At 48.6% G+C, this 19,617-nt stretch overlaps 1 protein-coding gene across 3 annotated transcripts in view; it reads left to right on the top strand.

The window, feature by feature from the left end:
• The window catches only part of LOC140393660 (acidic mammalian chitinase-like), a 309,380-nt gene that overhangs the window by 264,894 nt on the left and 24,869 nt on the right, over window positions 1-19,617 (top strand). For 2 of the 3 annotated variants that reach the window (XR_011935705.1, XM_072479944.1), the window contains exon 9: window positions 15,998-16,114. The exons of the other annotated variant lie outside the window; for it this stretch is intronic. Coding sequence is in view for 1 of the 2 variants with exons in the window: in XM_072479944.1 (XP_072336045.1) it covers window positions 15,998-16,114 (117 nt within the window). In the remaining variant the exon portion in view is untranslated. The remainder of the gene's footprint in view (window positions 1-15,997; window positions 16,115-19,617) is intronic. 3 annotated transcript variants of the gene reach the window in all.

Below are 19,617 nucleotides of genomic sequence, written 5' to 3'. Positions count from 1 at the left end.
TAGTCTTCTGGACCGAATGTGGTCTACATGTTTGCGCTGGAGACAACCCTGGGCTTGCACCTGGTAAGATATAGGGCCCATTTGGCGAAAGATTACGCCAGGAACCCACTGGGCACCACCAGCAAAATTCCGAACGAACACTGGGTCACCGGGCGCAAACTGCCGAATCGGCCGATGCCGAGAAAATCCCTGTCCCTGCCGATCTTGTGTGCGGCGTACTTTTGCGCCAATGTCCGGGAAAACCATACTAAGGTGGGCGCGAAGTCTCCGGCCCATTAGGAGTTCTGCAGGAGCTACCCCAGTCACCGCATGAGGGGTGGTCCTGTACGTAAACAAAAAGCGAGCCAGGCTCGTGTCCATTGATCCGGAAGACTGCTTCTTTAGGCCTCTTTTAAATGTCTGCACTGCGCGCTCTGCCAACCCATTTGAAGCCGGGTGGTAAGGGGCAGTGCGGATATGGCGTATGCCGTTCATCTTTATGAACCTCGCAAACTCCTCACTCGTGAATGGAGTGCTGCTATCCGTGACCAGCACCTCGGGGAGGCCATGCGTACTAAAAGACAAACGCATCTTTTCAATTGTTGCGCAGGACGTTGTCCCCTGCATCTTATGCACCTCTAGCCATTTAGACTGGGCGTCGATTAGTAGAAGGAACATGGATCCTTGAAAAGGGCCTGCGAAATCTGCATGCAAGCGCACCCAGGGCCGCCCTGGCCATTCCCAGTGATGTAGGGGCACGGCCGGCAGAAGCTTCTGATGCTCCTGGCAAATGGAGCAGTTTTGGGCCACCTTCTCAATGTCGGTGTCGAGGCCTGGCCACCAGACATAACTCTGGGCCAACATTTTCATTTTGGTCACACCTGGATGCCCATTGTGCAAGTCTGTTAGTATCAGCTCCTGGCCTTTTTCCGGGACAATCACACGCGTCCCCCACAAGAGGATGCCGTCTTCCACGCTGAATTCTGACAGCTTGGAGGAAAATGCCCGCATCTCACCTGGGAGCTGTCTATGCTGCCCACCATAAAGGACTATGTGTCGAACCTTTGACAGGACTGGCTCCGTCTGGGTCCACTCACGGATCTGTGATTCCGTGACAGGCAAGGTGTCCATAAAATTTAGGGTTGCAACCACCTCACCGGTCGTGGGGGTCGACATGGGGCCGGTCGGTAAAGGCAATCGGCTCAGTGCGTCGGCATTTGCTATCTGCGTTCCTGGTTTGTGCTCCAGAGAATACTCATATGCAGCAAGCAACAAAGCCCAGCGCTGGAACCGTGTGGAAGCAATGGGCGGTATTGGCTTATCCTCTCTGATAAGTCCCAACAGAGGCTTATGATCAGTCACGATAAAACCCCTGCCAGGCCCTCCTTCTCGATATGCGCGTACTTTTTCTCCGCTGCAATCAATGTGCGGGAGGCGAAAGCTATCGGCCGCTCAGCCCCGTTCTCCATTTTGTGGGACAGGACGGCCCCAATACCGTACGGGGATGCATCACATGTGACGAGCAAAGGCTTTCCAGGATCATAGTGGGTTAGTAACGCAGACAACGACAATTGTTGCTTTACCCGCCGGAAAGCGGTTTCTTGCGGCTGACCCCAAACCCAGGTGTGATTTTTCTTTAGCAGAAGGTGCAACGGTGCCAGCGAAGTTGCCAGATTGGGGAGGAACTTCCCGGAATAGTTTACGAGACCGAGAAAAGAACGAAGATGCGAAGTGTCAGTCGGGGCGGGGGCCTGTTGAATCGCACGCACCTTCTCTGCGACGGGGTGCAATCTTTTGCGGTCCACCCGATAGCCTAGGTAGACTACTTCCTTTGCCTGAAATACGCACTTTGTGCGACGTAAACGGACTCCAGCCTCCGAAAAGCGTCTAAGGACAGCCTCCAGATTTTCCAAATGTTCCTGCTCCGACGCCCCGTAATCAAAACGTCATCTAAGTAGACAGCGACACGTGGTAAACCTCTCAAAATGCCCTCCATAACATGTTGAAAAATAGCACAGGCAGAGGATACTCCAAAGGGCAACCGTGTATATTCATGCAGGCCCCGGTATGTATTAATTGTTACATATGGTCGGGGGGGGCAAGGTCCAGCTCCAACTGTAGGTAGGCGTGACTCATATCTAATTTTGTGAATGAGAGTCCGCCTGCAAGCTTCGCGTAGAGATCCTCTATGCAAGGCATTGGATATCGGTCGAGTCAGGAAGCCGTATTCACTGTAAAGTTTATAGTCGCCACACAAGCGAACTGTGGCATCTGGCTTCATTACAGGTACAATTGGTGCTGCCCAGTCAGCAAAACGGATGGGCCTGATAATACCCAAACTCTCCAAACGAGTGAGCTCCCCTTCTACCTTCTCGAGCAAGGCGTAAGGCACCGGGCGCGCCCGGAAATAGCGCGGCGTGGCTCCTGGTTCGACTTGGATACGGGCTACGGCCCCTTTTATTTTCCCCAAACCAGGCTGGAATATATCTGGGTATCGTCCTAGCACATCAGTCAACCCTCCGGAAACAGTTTGGAGGATGTGCTGCCATTGCAACCGCAAATGACGCAACCAGTCCCGACCCAACAGGCTGGGCCCCACGGTAAGTGGGAAGCGCCCCTCCTGGTGTCCATAAACAACAGAGGTCATTGTAGTTCCTGCAATGTCCAGTGGTTCCCCCGTGTAGGTGGCCAACCTGGCCTGTGAGTCGGTTAATGTAAGGGTCTGTATACCCTGCTTGATGCGGTCGAATGTCCTCTGGGCGATCACGGAGACCGCTGCGCCAGTGTCCAACTCCATCTCAAGTGGGTGACCATTGACCCGTACTGTTACCTTAATGGGGGCCACACGGGGAGCTGCCACACAATGCAGCTGCAGGCAGTCGTCCTCAGTCTCCACGTCCTCAGGAGTAGTTGCCGCAGGTTCACCCACATGGAAGGTACGGCCCCTGGGCTGGTCCCAGTTTTGGTCAGAACGACGGCGCCTCTGGCGCCCCCAGGACCGGTGTCCACGACAGGGCCGACGGCCACAAGTCTGACATGGACATGGCTCCTCATCCATTGGTTCGGGAGAAGGCTCCCTTCGGGGAGGAATGTCCGACGGCCACTGCCGTCAGTCCGGACGTCGCCTCGCCCAAGGTACCGCAGGAGTGCGGGGGGGACGTTTTCGGACCAAAGGGGTTGCGCCCCAAGGCATGCACTTCCATTCCCTGTAGCTCTTGCACTCCTTGTTCTGCACTCTCTCGGGACAATACTATTTGAATGGCCTGTTGAAAAGTCAATGTTGGCTCAGCTAACAATTTTCTCTGGGTGTCAGCATTGTTAATACCGCAAACCAAACGGTCGCGTAACATTTCTGACAAGGTCTCACCATAGTCACAGTACTCAGCAATCCTGCATAGCCTGGATAGAAAGTCAGCAAGGGATTCTCCAGGGGTCCTCTCAGCGGTATTAAACCGGTAACGCTGGACTATCGTGGTCGGGGTTGGGTTAAAATGTTGCCCCACTATATTCACAAGTTCATCAAACGTTTTGGTGTCCGGCACAGCTGGGTACGTAAGGCTCCTAATCACCCCAAACGTATGCAGGCCGCAGGCGGTGAGCAATATGACCACCTGGCGCTCGTTTTCGGTGATATTGTTTGCCCGGAAATAGTAACGCATCCATTGTGCATAGCGCAGCATCAAAAACATCCAAACGTCCGTACAGAGGCATGGTATAATAGAAAACAACTTCCAACCTGTATCCAACAAAAATCCAGGGAGGTGGCTTCAGCAGTGTAGACAGCTATTCGCTTTAACCCTCGTCGCCAGTTTTGTAAGGGCCACAAAGAATCCAGCACGAGTTTTAAGGATACAAAGTAATAACATTTATTTGCAATAACATATGTATATAACAGCAGCAGTAACTTCCCTTGCTGCACACTATTTCCTGCTGGTTGCAAACTGGCCAGCTTTATTTATACATGGAGTTTACTAATGGTTTCTCCGCCCCCCCCTCATTGGGGAAGCTCATACTCCCACAGGATTGTGGGATTGTCATTAGTCCCCAGCCAATGGTAATCAGGCAGGTTATAACACTTACAGTGCAAAATACTCCACAATACAGTAAGTGACTTTAAAATTACTGGCATGCTTGCAGGCTTCATTCTACAACAGGTTCTTCAAACACACGTTGTGTACAGTACAGTGTAGAGCTGCACCTTTGTACAGCAAAGAACTCTTTTAAAAACTGAAGTCAGGTATGTGCTGCACCAGCAGCAAAGCAATTTGAAAAACAAAGTTTGCAGAACCATGCAGTACCTGTCAGATACAGCACAGTGGAGAATTATTTCAAAAAGAAGTCCAGAGTTCCTCAACTCCGACAGGGTGCAGCAAAAAAAGTTTGAAAATAAAGCTTAGTTTAGTACGGGGGGGTGGTTGGGAAACCTGAAAGTACAGCTAAACAAAAACTCTTGAATGCACAGAAAGAACAAAATGGTCACAATCCACGATGCACACAGGATCACTGGCCCATTCGTACTCTGGTGACACCATGTTGAGATTTATCACACTTCTCACACACCCTAAAACTGGGAACGTTGCAATTTAAATGGCACCGGGCATAAAAAATAAAGCGCTTTAAATGAAGCCATTTTAATAGGGGACACTTAAAATGGGGATATGCTGTTTCTAAAATCGAGTTCATCTTTATATGTTGATTGGTACCTGCTGACTCTTTTGCCGTACAACCTGTGAGTTATATTCTGTCTCAGACACCGATTAAACTCAACATGCCACCATTTTGGTTGCATTGATGCCGATTAATCATAACATCATCAAATCACTATCATTCCCTGAACTCTCATTGTAACTTCAAAAGAAACTCGCACTGAAATTACACATTAACCATTTCTACAGTTCTTCCAGTAATCTTGTAAATCATCCACTAATGCTATGGGTGGAGATGAGAGAAACCTTCAGGGAAATTCCAGGTTTAGACCTCACCTGATCACAGGTCACAGAGACATCACAAAGTGCTTCAAATACAGTGAACAATCACAGTAGTTATTTAGCACAGAAATATCAATGACATGAATATCCATGTAATCAGTTTCAATGATGTTGTTCATAGGAAGGTCGGGGCATGAGATTAATTCGATGTTCTGAAAATGCAGATAAGGATTTATTTTAACATCTGATTTGAGAGTAGTGCTGGGAGCAACATGGCAGCCTCTCAGTAAATCCACAGTTTCAGCCTTCCTCATGTGCTGCATTTGACATGGAACCCACAGCCTCTGGCCTCAGACTGTTGTTAACGGAGACAAACACAGACTGGACGGGTTATAAATGTAATGAAAAGTAATGCATAAAATAATTTAAAATTCCTCAACGACACAATTCGCTGATTTTCCTAAATGAATTGATGGACCATCATTGGGAGCAGGGTCACTATTTTTCAATCTGCTCGTGGAGTTCGCCAGGTGTGTGGAAGCAGAAAATGTGTCAAATTATCACCATGCATTCAGATAAACAGCAAATGCCACTTCTCAGTACGTCCCATATCCTCCCACTGTGCTATCATAATCTACAGCACAGATGATAAAGTAATGTTGTAAAGTTATGATCCCAGACCAGGGGCGTCATTCTCCGACCCCCCGCCGGGGGCTGCCGTGAATCCCGCCCCCGCCGGTTGCCGAAGTCTCCGGCACCGGATATTCGGCGGGGGTGGGAATCGGGCCGCGCCGGTTGGCGGGCCCCCCCCCCCCCCCCGCTCGATTCTCCAGCCCGGATGGGCCGAAGTCCCGCCGATAAATTGCCTGTCCCGTCGGCGTGGATTAAACCACCTTTTGAACGGCGGGACAAGGCGGCGTGGGCGGGCTCCGGGGTCCGGGGGGGGGGCGCAGGGTGATCTGGCCCCGGGGGGTGCCCCCACAGTGGCCTGGCCTGCGATCGGGGCCCACCGATCCGCGGGCGGGCCTGTACCGTGGGGGCACTCTTTCTCTTCCGCCTCCGCCACGGTCTCCACCATGGCGGAGGCGGAAGAGACTCCCTCCACTGCGCATGCGTGGGAAACTCTCAGCGGCCGCTGACGCTCCCGCGCATGCGCCGTCCCGAGATGTCATTTCCGCGCCAGCTGGCGGGGCACCAAAGGCCGTTTCCGCCAGTTGGCGGGGCGGAAATTCCTCCGGCATCGGCCTAGCCCCTCAATGTTGGGGCTCGGCCCCCAAAGATGCGGAGAATTCCGGACCTTTGGGGCGGCGCGATGCCCGTCTGATTGTCGCCGTTTTGGGCACCAGTCGGCGGACATCGCGCCGTTTCGGGAGAATTTCGCCCCAGATCCCAACAGTTGCTAGGCTACTGGACAGATACCCATTTATTTTATTCAGTTTACAGGACTGAGTGCCCCAGTAGTAATTTCACACACAAATAGGGATAGGGCTGCTTAAAACAAACTTTATTACTGTTATGGGCCAGGGTTTAGAAAACCCCAAAGTAAGTCATGGAGTTCACCTGACCTACAACTGTTTATTGATTTTGGTTACGATGAGCACAAGGGTCTGTCTTTCAGGGGTTATTCAACAGAAGCCTAGGCACTTTTAATCAAAAACAAGCTTTATTCTACGAATTTAGTTCACATTTTTTATAAACACACATCGTAAGCATTCTTATCAACTACAAACATAAATACCTCACACAGCTGCAGTAATCTATGTATCACCCTGAATAAATTTCCCCCCTTAACTGTTCCAATTTAATAACATATCCCATGAACCAGAACCCCTTTTCAAAGGTGTGGCCCAACACATGGCACTCTTACTATCTTTAAGACTTGATGTGGATACTTCCTGTTTCCTTTCCAAAACAGCTGGTTTGAATCCCTTCCAGAAAACAGTAATTTCTTTTCAAATTATCGAGCAGCCTGGAAACAGCTTTTAAAATGCAGATGGAGAAAGACCTTCTTTCAGCCTGTGCAGAACAAAGCCAGTTCAAACTCAAAACGAAAGTAAAACCAACTCCCTGAGCCACAGCCCAGCTCAACCCACACAATGACATCACTGAAGCCATGTGATAAAACAAAAACATTCCTTAAAGGGACACTCCCAGGACATTACTAACACAGTATTACTGACTTTAACATCACAAAGACCAATTGCTTTCAATTTCCAGTTAACCAAGCGTAACATTACAGTTAAACAATACCTTTAACTGCTATCTTTATCTCCACTCGAACAACATCCATCTCAGGTCAAAATCCACTTTTAAACACAGTTAAATGGTTATTCAAATAGTTCTTTTGGTGGCCATGTTCTAAATGGTCACACATGAGGTGGCTCCAACTTGGAGGAATAGATTTTAGCTCTTTTCACCCATTTAATCGGTGATTTTGTATATAAAGTGGAAAATAATTGTTTCTGGAGGATTTCTCCACACCCGCCCCTCCTCCAAAATAAAGAGGAATGCCGCTGGGATATTGGACCTGTGAAAAGTCAGTTAAAGCTGACCTTTACGCAGTATTGTGAAGAAAATGGTAGAGGGGGAAACATCGTCATTGATGGCCACACCCCCACTGGAAACGTTAATGGACTTTAATTAGGGAGAGTTTCAACTGCAGAGATAAGAGATGCAGAAGGAGTGGTCAAGGGCAATTGAGACAGTAATAGCTCCTCTTCAAGGATACTTCGATCATGTGGAGCAGCAGCTGGAATCCCAGGAGGCAACGATACGGGAGGTAGAGATATCAATGTCAGACCTCAGCGTCCAAATGTATCACTGGAGGCAGAGATGGTGATATTAGGTGAGGCCTGTAAAATACTGAGGGAAAAGGTGGAAGACCAAGAAAATCAGTCTAGGAGACAAAACCTACTGATCATAGGTCTGCCAGGGGGTAGCAGGAACAAGTGCGATCAACTACATCTCCAAAATATTTACAAAGTTTGTGGAAGAGGGAGTGATTGAAGAAGCTACGGATCTTTAAGACAGGGGCCAAGCGCTGGGGAGCCGCCGCAGGCGGTGATTATGCGTATGCACAAATTTCAGTCGAAGATCCTGAGCTGGGCTGAAGCAACACCCGATCACAGCTGGGAGCGGAGCCACATCAGAATACACCAAGACTTTGGAGCTGAACTGGCCAAAGCTGCATTTTTTCACAGTAAGACCCGGTTCAGGGTGTTGTACCAGCCGAACTTTGGGTAACTTTTCAAGGTGCTGTACCAGCCAAACTTTGGGTAACTTTTCAAGGCCAAGAACATTGTTTTTTGTTGCCAGAGAAAGAAGATAATTTTATTAAGGAACATGGGCTGGGGCGGGGTGGTTAAAGACGAAACATTTCCTTTTGTTCTGTGGTTGATAGCTTCATAGTGCATAGTTGCATAGTGACATCACAGAAAAGCTGTGACCTGAGTGGCTGGTTGGGAATCTACACTAAATTAAAAAGATTAAGCATTGGTAACTAATTAAACATAATTACTTAATTATAATTTAGAGGGGTATCTAAGAAAGAGATCGGAGAGTACTATATTTAGCTTTCGCATTTATATTAGAAATCTAGTGCTAGGAAACAGATAGTTAACAGTAACTTTAAAATTTTAAAAAAATATATAAATTTTTTTTTAAAACTTTAAATTTAAATTAATTGACGCAATGTCAGTTAGAGGGGTGCAGTGCTCTGACTGTGAGATGGGGCAGGCCCGGGAGGCTTCCAGCGTCCCGGATGGCTTCATCTGCAGAAAGTGCACTCAATTGGAGCTCCTCACAGACCGCATGGTTCGGTTGGAGCAGCAATTGGATGCACTTAGGAGCATGCAGGTGGCGGAAAGCGTCATAGATCGCAGTTATATAAATGTGGTCACACCCAAGGTGCAGGCAGAGAAATGGGTGACCACCAGAAAGGGCAGGCAGTCAGTGCAGGAATCCCCTGTGGTTGTCCCCCTCTCGAACAGATATACCCCTTTGGATACTGTCGGGGGGGATAGCCTATCAGGGGAAAACAGCAGCAGCAGCCAGAGCAGTGGCACCACGGCTGGCTCTGATGTTCAGAAGGGAGGGTCAAAGCGCAGAAGAGCAATAGTAACAGGGGACTCTATAGTCAGGGGCACAGATAGGCGCTTCTGTGGATGTGAAAGAGACTCCAGGATGGTATGTTGCCTCGCTGGTGCCAGGGTCCAGGATGTCTCCGAACGGGTAGAGGGCATCCTGAAGGGGGAGGGCAAACAGGCAGAGGTCGTTCTACATATTGGTACTAACGACATAGGCAGGAAGGGGCATGAGGTCCTGCAGCAGGAGATCAGGGAGCTAGGCAGAAAGTTGAAAGACAGGACCTCTAGGGTTGTAATCTCGGGATTACTCCCCGTGCCACGTGCTAGTGAGGCTAGAAATAGGAAGATAGAGCAGCTAAACACGTGGCTAAACAGCTGGTGTAGGAGGGAGGGTTTCCGTTATCTGGACCACTGGGAGCTCTTCCGGGGCAGGTGTGACCTATATAAGAAGGACAGGTTGCATCTAAACTGGAGAGGCATAAATATCCTGGCCGCGAGGTTTGCTAGTGTCACACGGGAGGGTTTAAACTAGTATGGCAGGGGGGTGGGCACGGGAGCAATAGGTCAGAAGGTGAGAGCATTGAGGGAGAACTAGGGAATAGGGACAGTGTGGCTCTGAGGCAGAGCAGACAGGGAGAAGTTGCTGAACACAGCGGGTCTGGTGGCCTGAAGTGCATATGTTTTAATGCAAGAAGTATTATGGGTAAGACAGATGAAATTAGAGCTTGGATTAGTACTTGGAACTATGATGTTGTTGCCATTACAGAGACCTGGTTGAGGGAAGGGCAGGATTGGCAGCTAAACGTTCCAGGATTTAGATGTTTCAGGCGGGATAGAGGGGGATGTAAAAGGGGTGGCGGAGTTGCGCTACTGGTTAGGGAGACTATCACAGCTGTACTGCGGGAGGACACCTCAGAGGGCAGTGAGGCTATATGGGTAGAGATCAGGAATAAGAAGGGTGCAGTCACAATGTTGGGGGTTTACTACAGGCCTCCCAACAGCCAGCGGGAGATAGAGGAGCAGATAGGTAGACAGATTTTGGAAAAGAGTAAAAACAACAGGGTTGTGGTGATGGGAGACTTCAACTTCCCCAATATTGACTGGGACTCACTTATTGCCAGGGGCTGAGACGGGGCGGAGTTTGTAAGGAGCATCCAGGAGGGCTTCTTAAAACAATATGTGGACAGTCCAACAAGGGAAGGGGCGGTACTGGACCTGGCATTGGGGAATGAGCCCGGCCAGGTGGTAGATGTTTCAGTAGGGCATTTCGGGAACAGTGACCACAATTCAGTAAGTTTTAAAGTACTGGTGGACAAGGATAAGAGTGGTCCTAGGATGAATGTGCTAAATTGGGGGAAGGCTAATTATAACAATATTAGGCGGGAACTGAAGAACATAGATTGGGGGCGGATGTTTGAGGGCAAATCAACATCTGACATGTGGGAGGCTTTCAAGTGTCAGTTGAAAGGAATTCAGGACCGGCATGTTCCTGTGAGGAAGAAGGATAAATACGGCAATTTTCGGGAACCTTGGATAACGAGAGATATTGTAGGCCTCGTCAAAAAGAAAAAGGAGGCATTTGTCAGGGCTAAAAGGCTGGAAACAGACAAAGCCTGTGTGGAATATAAGGAAAATAGGAAGGAACTTAAGCAAGGAGTCAGGAGGGCTAGAAGGGGTCACGAAAAGTCATTGGCAAATAGGGTTAAGGAAAATCCCAAGGCTTTTTACACGTACATAAAAAGCAAGAGGGTAGCCAGGGAAAGGGTTGCCCACTGAAGGATAGGCAAGTGAATCTATGTGTGGAGCCAGAGGAAATGGGCGAGGTACTAAATGAATACTTTGCATCGGTATTCACTAAAGAGAATAAATTGGTAGATGTTAAGTCTGGAGAAGGGTATGTAGATAGCCTGGGTCACATTGAGATCCAAAAAGACGAGGTGTTGGGTGTCTTAAAAAATATTAAGGTAGATAAGTCCCCAGGGCCTGATGGGATCTACCCCAGAATACTGAAGGAGGCTGGAGAGGAAATTGCTGAGGCCTTGACAGAAATCTTTGGATCCTCACTGTCTTCAGGTGATGCCCCGGAGGACTGGAGAATAGCCAATATTGTTCCTCTGTTTAAGAAGGGTATCAAGGATAATCCAGGGAACTACAGGCTGGTGAGCCTTACTTCAGTGGTAGGGAAATTACTGGAGAGAATTCTTCGAGACAGGATCTACTCTCATTTGGAAGCAAATGGACGTATTAGTGAGAGGGAGCATGGTTTTGTGAAGGGGAGGTCGTGTCTCACTAACTTGATAGGGTTTTTCGAGGAAGTCACTCAGATGATTAATGCAGGTAGGGCAGTGGATGTTGTCTATATGGACTTCAGTAAGGCCTTTGACAAGGTCCCTCATGGTAGACTAGTACAAAAGGTGAAGTCACACGGGATCAGGGGTGAGCTGGCAAGGTGGATACAGAACTGGCTAGGTCATAGAAGGCAGAGAGTAGCAATGGAAGGATGCTTTTCTAATTGGAGGGCTGTGACCAGTGGTGTTCCACAGGGATCAGTGCTGGGACCCTTGCTGTTTGTAGTATATATAAATGATTTGGGGGAAAATGTAACTGGTCTGATTAGTAAGTTTGCAGACGACCCAAAGGTTGGTGGAATTGCGGATAGCGATGAGGACTGTCAGAGGATACAGCAGGATTTAGATTGTTTGGAGACTTGGGCGGAGAGATGGCAGATGGAGTTTAATCCGGACAAATGTGAGGTAATAATTTTGGAAGGTCTAATGCAGGTAGGGAATATACAGTGAATGGTAGAACCCTCAAGAGTATTGAAAGTCAAAGAGATCTAGGAGTACAGGTCCACAGGTAACTGAAAGGGGCAACACAGGTGGAGAAGGTAGTCAAGAAGGCATACGGCATGCTTGCCTTCATTGGCCGGGGCATTGAGTTTAAGAATTGGCAAGTCATGTTGCAGCTGTATAGAACCTTAGTTAGGCCACACTTGGAGTATAGTGTTCAATTCTGGTCGCCACACTACCAGAAGGATGTGGAGGCTTTAGAGAGGGTGCAGAAGAGATTTACCAGAATGTTGCCTGGTATGGAGGGCATTAGCTATGAGGAGCGGTTGAATAAACTCGGTTTGTTCTCATTGGAACGAAGGAGGTTGAGGGGCGACCTGATAGAGGTCTACAAAATTATGAGGGGCATAGACAGAGTGGATAGTCAGAGACTTTTCCCCGGGGTAGAGGGGTCAATTACTAGGCATAAGTTTAAGGTGAGAGGGGCAAGGTTTAGAGTAGATGTACGAGGCAAGTTTTTTACGCAGAGGGTAGTGGGTGCCTGGAACTCGCTGCCGGAGGAGGTGGTGGAAGCAGGGACGATAGTGACATTTAAGGGGCATCTTGACAAATACATGAATGGGATGGGAATAGAGGGATATGGACCCTGGAAGTGTAGAAGATTGTAGTTTAGTTGGGCAGCATGGTCGGCACGGGCTTGGAGGGTCGAAGGGCCTGTTCCTGTGCTGTACATTTCTTTGTTCTTTGTTCTTTGTTCTATGTCAGTTTGCAGGTTGTATTGTTAAACTATTTGGCTGCTGTTGTACATGTGGGGTTTGTACTGGGGTTGCTGAATGGGGGGAGCATCACATATTATGAGCTTTGGCTGAGTTAGATTTGTTCGATTTTCACAGTGGTGTATTTTTTGTACGTGCCTTTTTTTCATAACTTTAGAGTACCCATTTCTTTTTTTCCAATTCAGGGGCAATTTAGCATGGCCAACCCACCTACCCTGCACATCTTTTTCGCATGTGAGGGTGAGACCCACACAAACATGGGGAGAATGTGGAAACTCCACACGGACAGTGACCCGGGGACGGAATGAAATCCGGGTCCTCAGCGCCGCGAGGCAGCAGTGCTAACCACTGTGCCACCCTGCTGCACCTTATATTGTCTGTCCTTTTCAATGCTTGCAGAAGTTAAAATAGTTGTTACTGTTTCACTTGCATTGGTTGACACCACAGAGTTGTTGAGTTGGTGAGGGGATCGGGCAGTGTCTGAGTCACTGGGGAGGAAGACAGAGGAGAAGTTGTGCAGGAGAGGGGTAGTCAGGGTGCTTTGGGTGGGACGCTTTGTAATAATCTCCAGGCTGGAGCCAGCATGCCAGCAGGGAATGCTGGCAAATGTAAGAAGTGTGGGGGAGGGAGCGATGGTGGGAAGCCAGTTAAAGGAGGGAGAATGGGGCTAAGTACGGGGGGAGAAATGTAAAGGGTGGGATCGGGGAGGTGGGGTCGGATGGAATGATTGGGGGAGGGGCTGGTGGTGATTGGATGGTGGGGGATGGTTGGTGACGCAAGTATTTTTCTGGATAGGATGGGGAGGGCGGTCATCTAGAGTGGGCCTGGACGAGAGAGAGAAACGTACTAAAGGTAATGGAAGCCTCTAGTAGAGTGGTAGGACGAGATTTGTCATGATGAGCAGAATGTTGGTGGGAACATCGGTGGTTTTAGTTAACCTATACGCGCCCAATTGGGTCAATGCCAACTTCGTGACTTATACTCTCATCAATTGATAATTGGAGGAGATTTTAATTGTGTTAGAACCAAGAGTGGATAGGTCCAACCCCAAATCAATGACTAGATCGAGGATGGAAAGTGAGTTAGGGGCATTTATGGAGCAGATGTTGCGGGGTGGATCTGTGGAGGTTCAGGCATCCGGGAGAGAGGGAGTTTTCCTTTCTTTCCCATATACTCCCTCATTGACTGTTGTCATTGGGACGTCTTTGTTGTCGGGGTTAGTGGGGCAAAGTATGCAGGGATTGTAATCTCGGACCACGCGCCACACAATGTAGATATAAAGTTTGACTCAGGTGGGGTCCAAAGCCCAGGATGGTGGTTGGACTTGGAGCTCTGGGCAGAGAAGGAGTTTTGTGCGAAAATGACCTTGGTGATTATGGACGATATGGACCTCAACCAATATGGAGAGGTTTCTGCCTTGACTGTTTGGGAGACTCTGAAAGTAGTGGTTCGGGGGGGAAATCATCTCCTACACGGCCCATATGGATAAACTAGAGAGAATAGAAAGACAAAGGTTGGTGGGTGCTATCATAGAGGTAGAACAGTGGTATACGGTGACCCCAACGAAGGAGGTATTGGTGGAGCGGAAGGAACTTTGGGGGAGGGGGGTTGATCTTATGATTGGGAAGGTGGTGAACCAGCTTTGCCTTGCGAGGGAGGTCCAACATGAATATGGAGAAAAGGCTAGTCAATGACGAGCCCATCAATTGAGATGGCAGCTGCCACAAGGGAAATCGTACAAGTACGAAAGGGGGGTAGGGTTGGTAACAATGCCAGAAAAATTATATATGGTATTTGAGGATTTCTACCCTGTTTTTATTTCAGTCAATTTATTTTCATTTCTTCCATTTAACTGTTTTTCCCTCACCATTGTTCCAGTCTGGGCCCTCTCCCGCTGATTACGGGCTTTTCCTGAGGAGACACCGAGGGGGCATCATTAGCCACACACATGGTTCACAATGGTGGGTGAATGGAGAGTTGGTGTGTCTGGTTTGAAGGGGGAGGGGGATGGAGGGAGGGCTGGGGGTCACATGGAGATTGGGGGGGGTAGATGCTCCATTTTGGGGGAGGGGAGGTGGGGGCTTTGGTGTTGCCCGGTGTAGGTTGTTGACCATCTTACGGCACTCGAGGCCAATCCTTCTGGTGACACTCCCCGAAGTGACAGCTGCCGCCACCATCCCAGGCAGCACTGGCTGCCTTGTGGCTGACTCTCCAGGACTCTTGGGGGAACAGGACATCCCTCCTGGCCTTCATTGCTTCTCTTGGCCAGCTTTCCCGAATCTTTAGGCTGGTCTCCTCGGCACCATTATTGCGAGCTGGCTGGGGTTGGTTGAGCATGTGCAGCTTAAGTGCTGCTCGACCTTGTTAGCGGGGGCCTGGCGAGCACGGTACCGGTGAACCAGCTGGCGAGCACGGTACCGGCGAATCAGCTGGCGAGCACGGTACCGGTGGATCAGCTGGCGAGCACGGTACCGGCGAATCAGCTGGCGAGCACGGTACCGTCGAATCAGCTGGCGAGCACGGTACCGGTGAATCAGCTGGCGAGCACGGTACCGGTGAATCAGCTGGCGAGCACGGTACCGGTGAACCAGCTGGCGAGCACGGTACCGGTGAATCAGCTGGCGAGCACGGTACCGGTGAATCAGCTGGCGAGCACGGTACCGGTGAACCAGCTGGCGAGCACGGTACCGGTGAATCAGCTGGCGAGCACGGTACCGGTGAACCAGCTGGCGAGCACGGTACCGGTGAATCAGCTGGCGAGCACGGTACCGGTGAATCAGCTGGCGAGCACGGTGCCGGTGAATCAGCTGGCGAGCACGGTGCCGGTGAATCAGCTGGCGAGCACGGTACCGGTGAATCAGCTGGCGAGCCTTCATTTTTGGTGAGAAGCCCATCGGGGTCTCATTGAGTGGACCAATTAGCGTCGAATTGTGTTGTTGGCCTCACTGAGCCGGGCGCCGGGAGCTCGTGCAATTCCCGCTCGCTACCACACTTAGACATATTTCGAGAGATTCGCGCCCATAAAGTCTACAGTTTGTGTCTTTGGAAAGGAATTGCTGGGAGGATAAGTGTTCCCTTCCTTTGTGATTAATAGGAAGATAGGAACATGGGAATTAGGAGCAGAAGTCGGCAATTCAGCCCCTCCAGTCTGCTCCGCCAGTCAATCAGATCATGCCTGATCCCTTCCTGATTCTCTCTGTCAACGTAGAAAAGATAATTCCACACACATTTCAGACTCAATATCAATTTGTCTTTATTTGATAACGCAGGCGTCCATTTTAGAAAGATTCTCACTTTTTTGCTGACAACGTGACATTCTTCTTCTCCAATGATTAGAAATTGTATTTTATTTATTATGGATAGAATTTGATTAAAATATAAATGTGATTGAGCCTATGGGAGAACAGCATTCATTTGGACTTATTGGTTTTGATTGACAGGTCTGTCCGTTTTTGAAAAATGCTACCCTTGAATATATTGAAGATCAGAAGGTTCGTTATGCGTTCAAGGGTAATCAGTGGGTCGCATTTGATGATCGTGAGAGCTTCAAAACCAAAGTACGAGTTTTGAATTTACCTCCATAATTTCACACATATGCTCTAAGTAACCAGTTTACAGTTCATTAATAGTGTCTGAGATGTGTCGGGGCGCAGTGGTATTGTCACTGGACTAGTAATCCAGGGACATGTTCTGGGGACCAGGGTTCAAATCCCACCTCGGCAGATGGTAAAATTTGAATTCAACAAAAATCAAAAAGGCTATTGGTGACTATGAAACCATTGGTGATTGTCGTAAAAATTCATCTGGTTCACTCATGTCTTTTAGGGACATAAATCTGTTGTCCTGACCTGGTCTGGCCGACATGGAACTCAATCCACACCAATGTCCTTGGGGATGGGCGATACATGTTGGCCCTGCGAGAATAAATAAAAAATTGTCACAGTTCAATAATTTCAATGGAGTTTTTATCAATCATCAGCTTAGAGGGTGGTAATATTCTTCACTGCCACAAAAACACTGATTGTCTTGTATCATTTAGGTACAAAATAAAGAGCAAGGCTAATTTTATCGGCTGCAGGAGAGGTTGAAGAAAATAATTTTTTTCAGGTGAAAGGGATTGTACAGTGATGACTCTCTCAACTCTGAATGTGACATCAATATTACAACAAAGGGACATCCAGCAGTTGATCACTCTTCTCGTTCTCCACATTCATTTCATGCTGTAAGACCCATTCCACACTCCATGTGATGTGATAGACCCATTCCATATTTCATTGTCTGCGATGACCACATTTGTATTTTGGATTGGATACAAAAATAGACTTTGCAGATCATTATTGGAATACGCTGCGGGCAACGGTAGCACAGTGGTTAGCACAGTTGCTCATAGCACCAGGGTCCCAGGTTCGATTCCCGGCTTGGGTCACTGTCTGTGCGGAGTCTGCACGTTCTCCTCGTGTGTGCGTGGGTTTCCTCCGGGTGCTCCGGTTTCCTCCCACAGTCCAAAAATGTGCAGGTTAGGTGGATTGGTCATGCTAAATTGCCCTTAGTGTCCAAAAAGGTTAGCTGGGGTTACTGGGTTGCGGGGATAGGATGGAGGTGTGGACTTAAGTCCGGTGCCTTTTCCAAGGGTTGGTGCAGAGTTGATGGTCCGAATGGCCTCCTTCTGCACTGTAAATTCTGTGATCTATGAACAGGGTATAATATGGGGTGATAGATGGAAGCAGAGAGAGTGTAGGACCTCGGGAACATGTGCGACTACGGAACTGAGATTAAGGAAAATGTATTTGTGTTGAACAGAAGAATACCCTCCACCATTACTTATTGAAGCAACAATAAGTATTCCTGATCAGCAAGAGAGTCAAAGGTTATCGGGAGTGAGGGACTGTAAAACTTGAAACACAAGCAGATGAGGAATGATCTTGTTGAATGGAGGGACAGTCTCTGAGAGCCGAATGGCCTCTTTCTGCTCCTTTTTGTATGTTCGTAAACATCGTCAAATGGAAAAACCATTATTGTAAGCTATGATGGGCGGGACTCGCTAGTGCCCGCACCTGGAGAGAAATTCCCGATGTGGCGGCGAATCCAGCGTCACAGAAAAAGCAGATCGGTGCCCGTTACCAATGCACCGTTCCCCCGCTGGCAGTGGCATCAAGGTTCGCAGCCCTGCGGACCGCCAAGTCAAAACGATGAGTCTCCATCCTCCCGTTTGCGCGGGGCACGGACCTGGATGCCACCACCAACAGGGGACTGGAACATCGGAACCAATCCTGTTCTTCCAGGATACTGGATTCTCCGCCGTATCGGGACCTTCACTACTGGTGGCGGGTGATGGGCCGTGGAGTTTCCTGCCCGTGGTTTCCACTTTCTATGAAGTTACTGCTGTCTCTGCCTCAGGCATCAGCTGCAAGGAACAGGTGAGTTTTGAAGGAGAGATTTTAGAGAACATGGAACCATATGTTGTGTTCAGTCGCTCCTTGATCATAAAGGTACACATAGAACACAAAGATATGATTGCTCCAAGTATTTATTCTTGATGGTAACCATGCATTTCTACGTACAAACGATTCCATCTCCGTTACTGTGAAATCTTGGAAGGAGATGCCTGTCCTCTTGTCCGTCCTACCACCAAGTGGCTGCCTCCCGTTCATCCCCAATATGTATACGTCGGTGTCTAGTTCCACCTGCTGGTCATAACTCTCCCTACATGGATTGGTCAGTGGCTATGTACAGTGGTGCTATTATATACAAACATATACATTGGTCCAACTGTGATCAATTATACACAGATATGCCTATCCGCATATCACAACACCAAAGAATTCCGACAGTGCAGAAGAACGTCCTACGGCCCATGGAGTCTGCACCGACCCTCTGAAAGAGCAATCTAGCCAGGTCCACTGCCCCACAACCACACCTAAACTTTTGCCCAAGAAGGAGCAATTGATCATGAACAATCCACATAACCTGCACATCTTTGGACTGTGGGAGGAAATCGGAGCACCCGGAGGAAACCCAGAATGTACAAACTCGACACAGACAGTCGCCCAAGGCCAGAATCGAACCCAGATCCCTGGAGCTGTGAGGCAGCAGGGCTAAGCACTTTGCCACCATGCCGGGAGAACATATGCCAGAATTCTCTGGTTAGTACAATTGGTATGGGCCAGGGTTTAGAGAACCCCAAAGTGTATCATGGAGTTAACCTGACCCACAACTTTTACTAGATTGTGGTATGGGGAGCACACGGCCCACTCTACAGGTGTGGGACAGCAGAAATGGAAAAGTATTTTTTTAAAGCAAAACAATGTTTATTCTATGAACGCAAGTTAACCTTTTTAAAACAGACAGTGAACATCTTAGCAACCATTAATTCAAATACAACCCCCAAAGAATACAACACTAAGTAATCCATTAAGCTTTCCTATTAACATACAGAAGACAGAAGAAACACCTTTCAACAGAAGCACATCAGGTTTACATTCACTTCTGAGAACATTTATAATTCTGAATTCACCAAATGATCAAGAGATAATCTTTTCATGGCAGAGAGATCAACAGTACACCTGCTCTGTCTGGCTTCAGCTCCAACACTGAAAACGAAACTAAAACACACCCTGCAGCAAACAGCCTAAAATGAAAGTAAAAAGCTGACAGACAGCCCAGCTCCATCCACACTCTGACATCACTGCAGTAGTAAACACCCATTTCTTAAAGGTACTCTCACTACAGATATTTAGATACACACCCATTTATAAACATCCATTTCTTAAAGGTACTCTCACATGACACAATTCATTTTCCCCACCGGCATCGCACTCGCTTCTGTGGGTTTCCGGGCGGAGTGGGATGGTCACAATGGGACATCCCATTGACAACCAGTGGGCAGAATGATTCCCACTGCCGGAAAACGGTGCGCGGCAAAGAAACACGCAGCTCTGCCCATAGTCTCCCAAACAGAGAATTCTGCTCAATACGATTTCTGATCGAATTCATCTCTCGATGTTGGAGCTCGAGCTGCAAGTGGAACCTCTCGATGTTGAACTCAGGAGCTGCAGGTTCC

Source organism: Scyliorhinus torazame, chromosome 17 (genome assembly GCF_047496885.1).
Source record: "Scyliorhinus torazame isolate Kashiwa2021f chromosome 17, sScyTor2.1, whole genome shotgun sequence".
NCBI lineage: Eukaryota > Metazoa > Chordata > Chondrichthyes > Carcharhiniformes > Scyliorhinidae > Scyliorhinus > Scyliorhinus torazame.
This window is presented reverse-complemented; position numbering and strand designations above follow the sequence as displayed.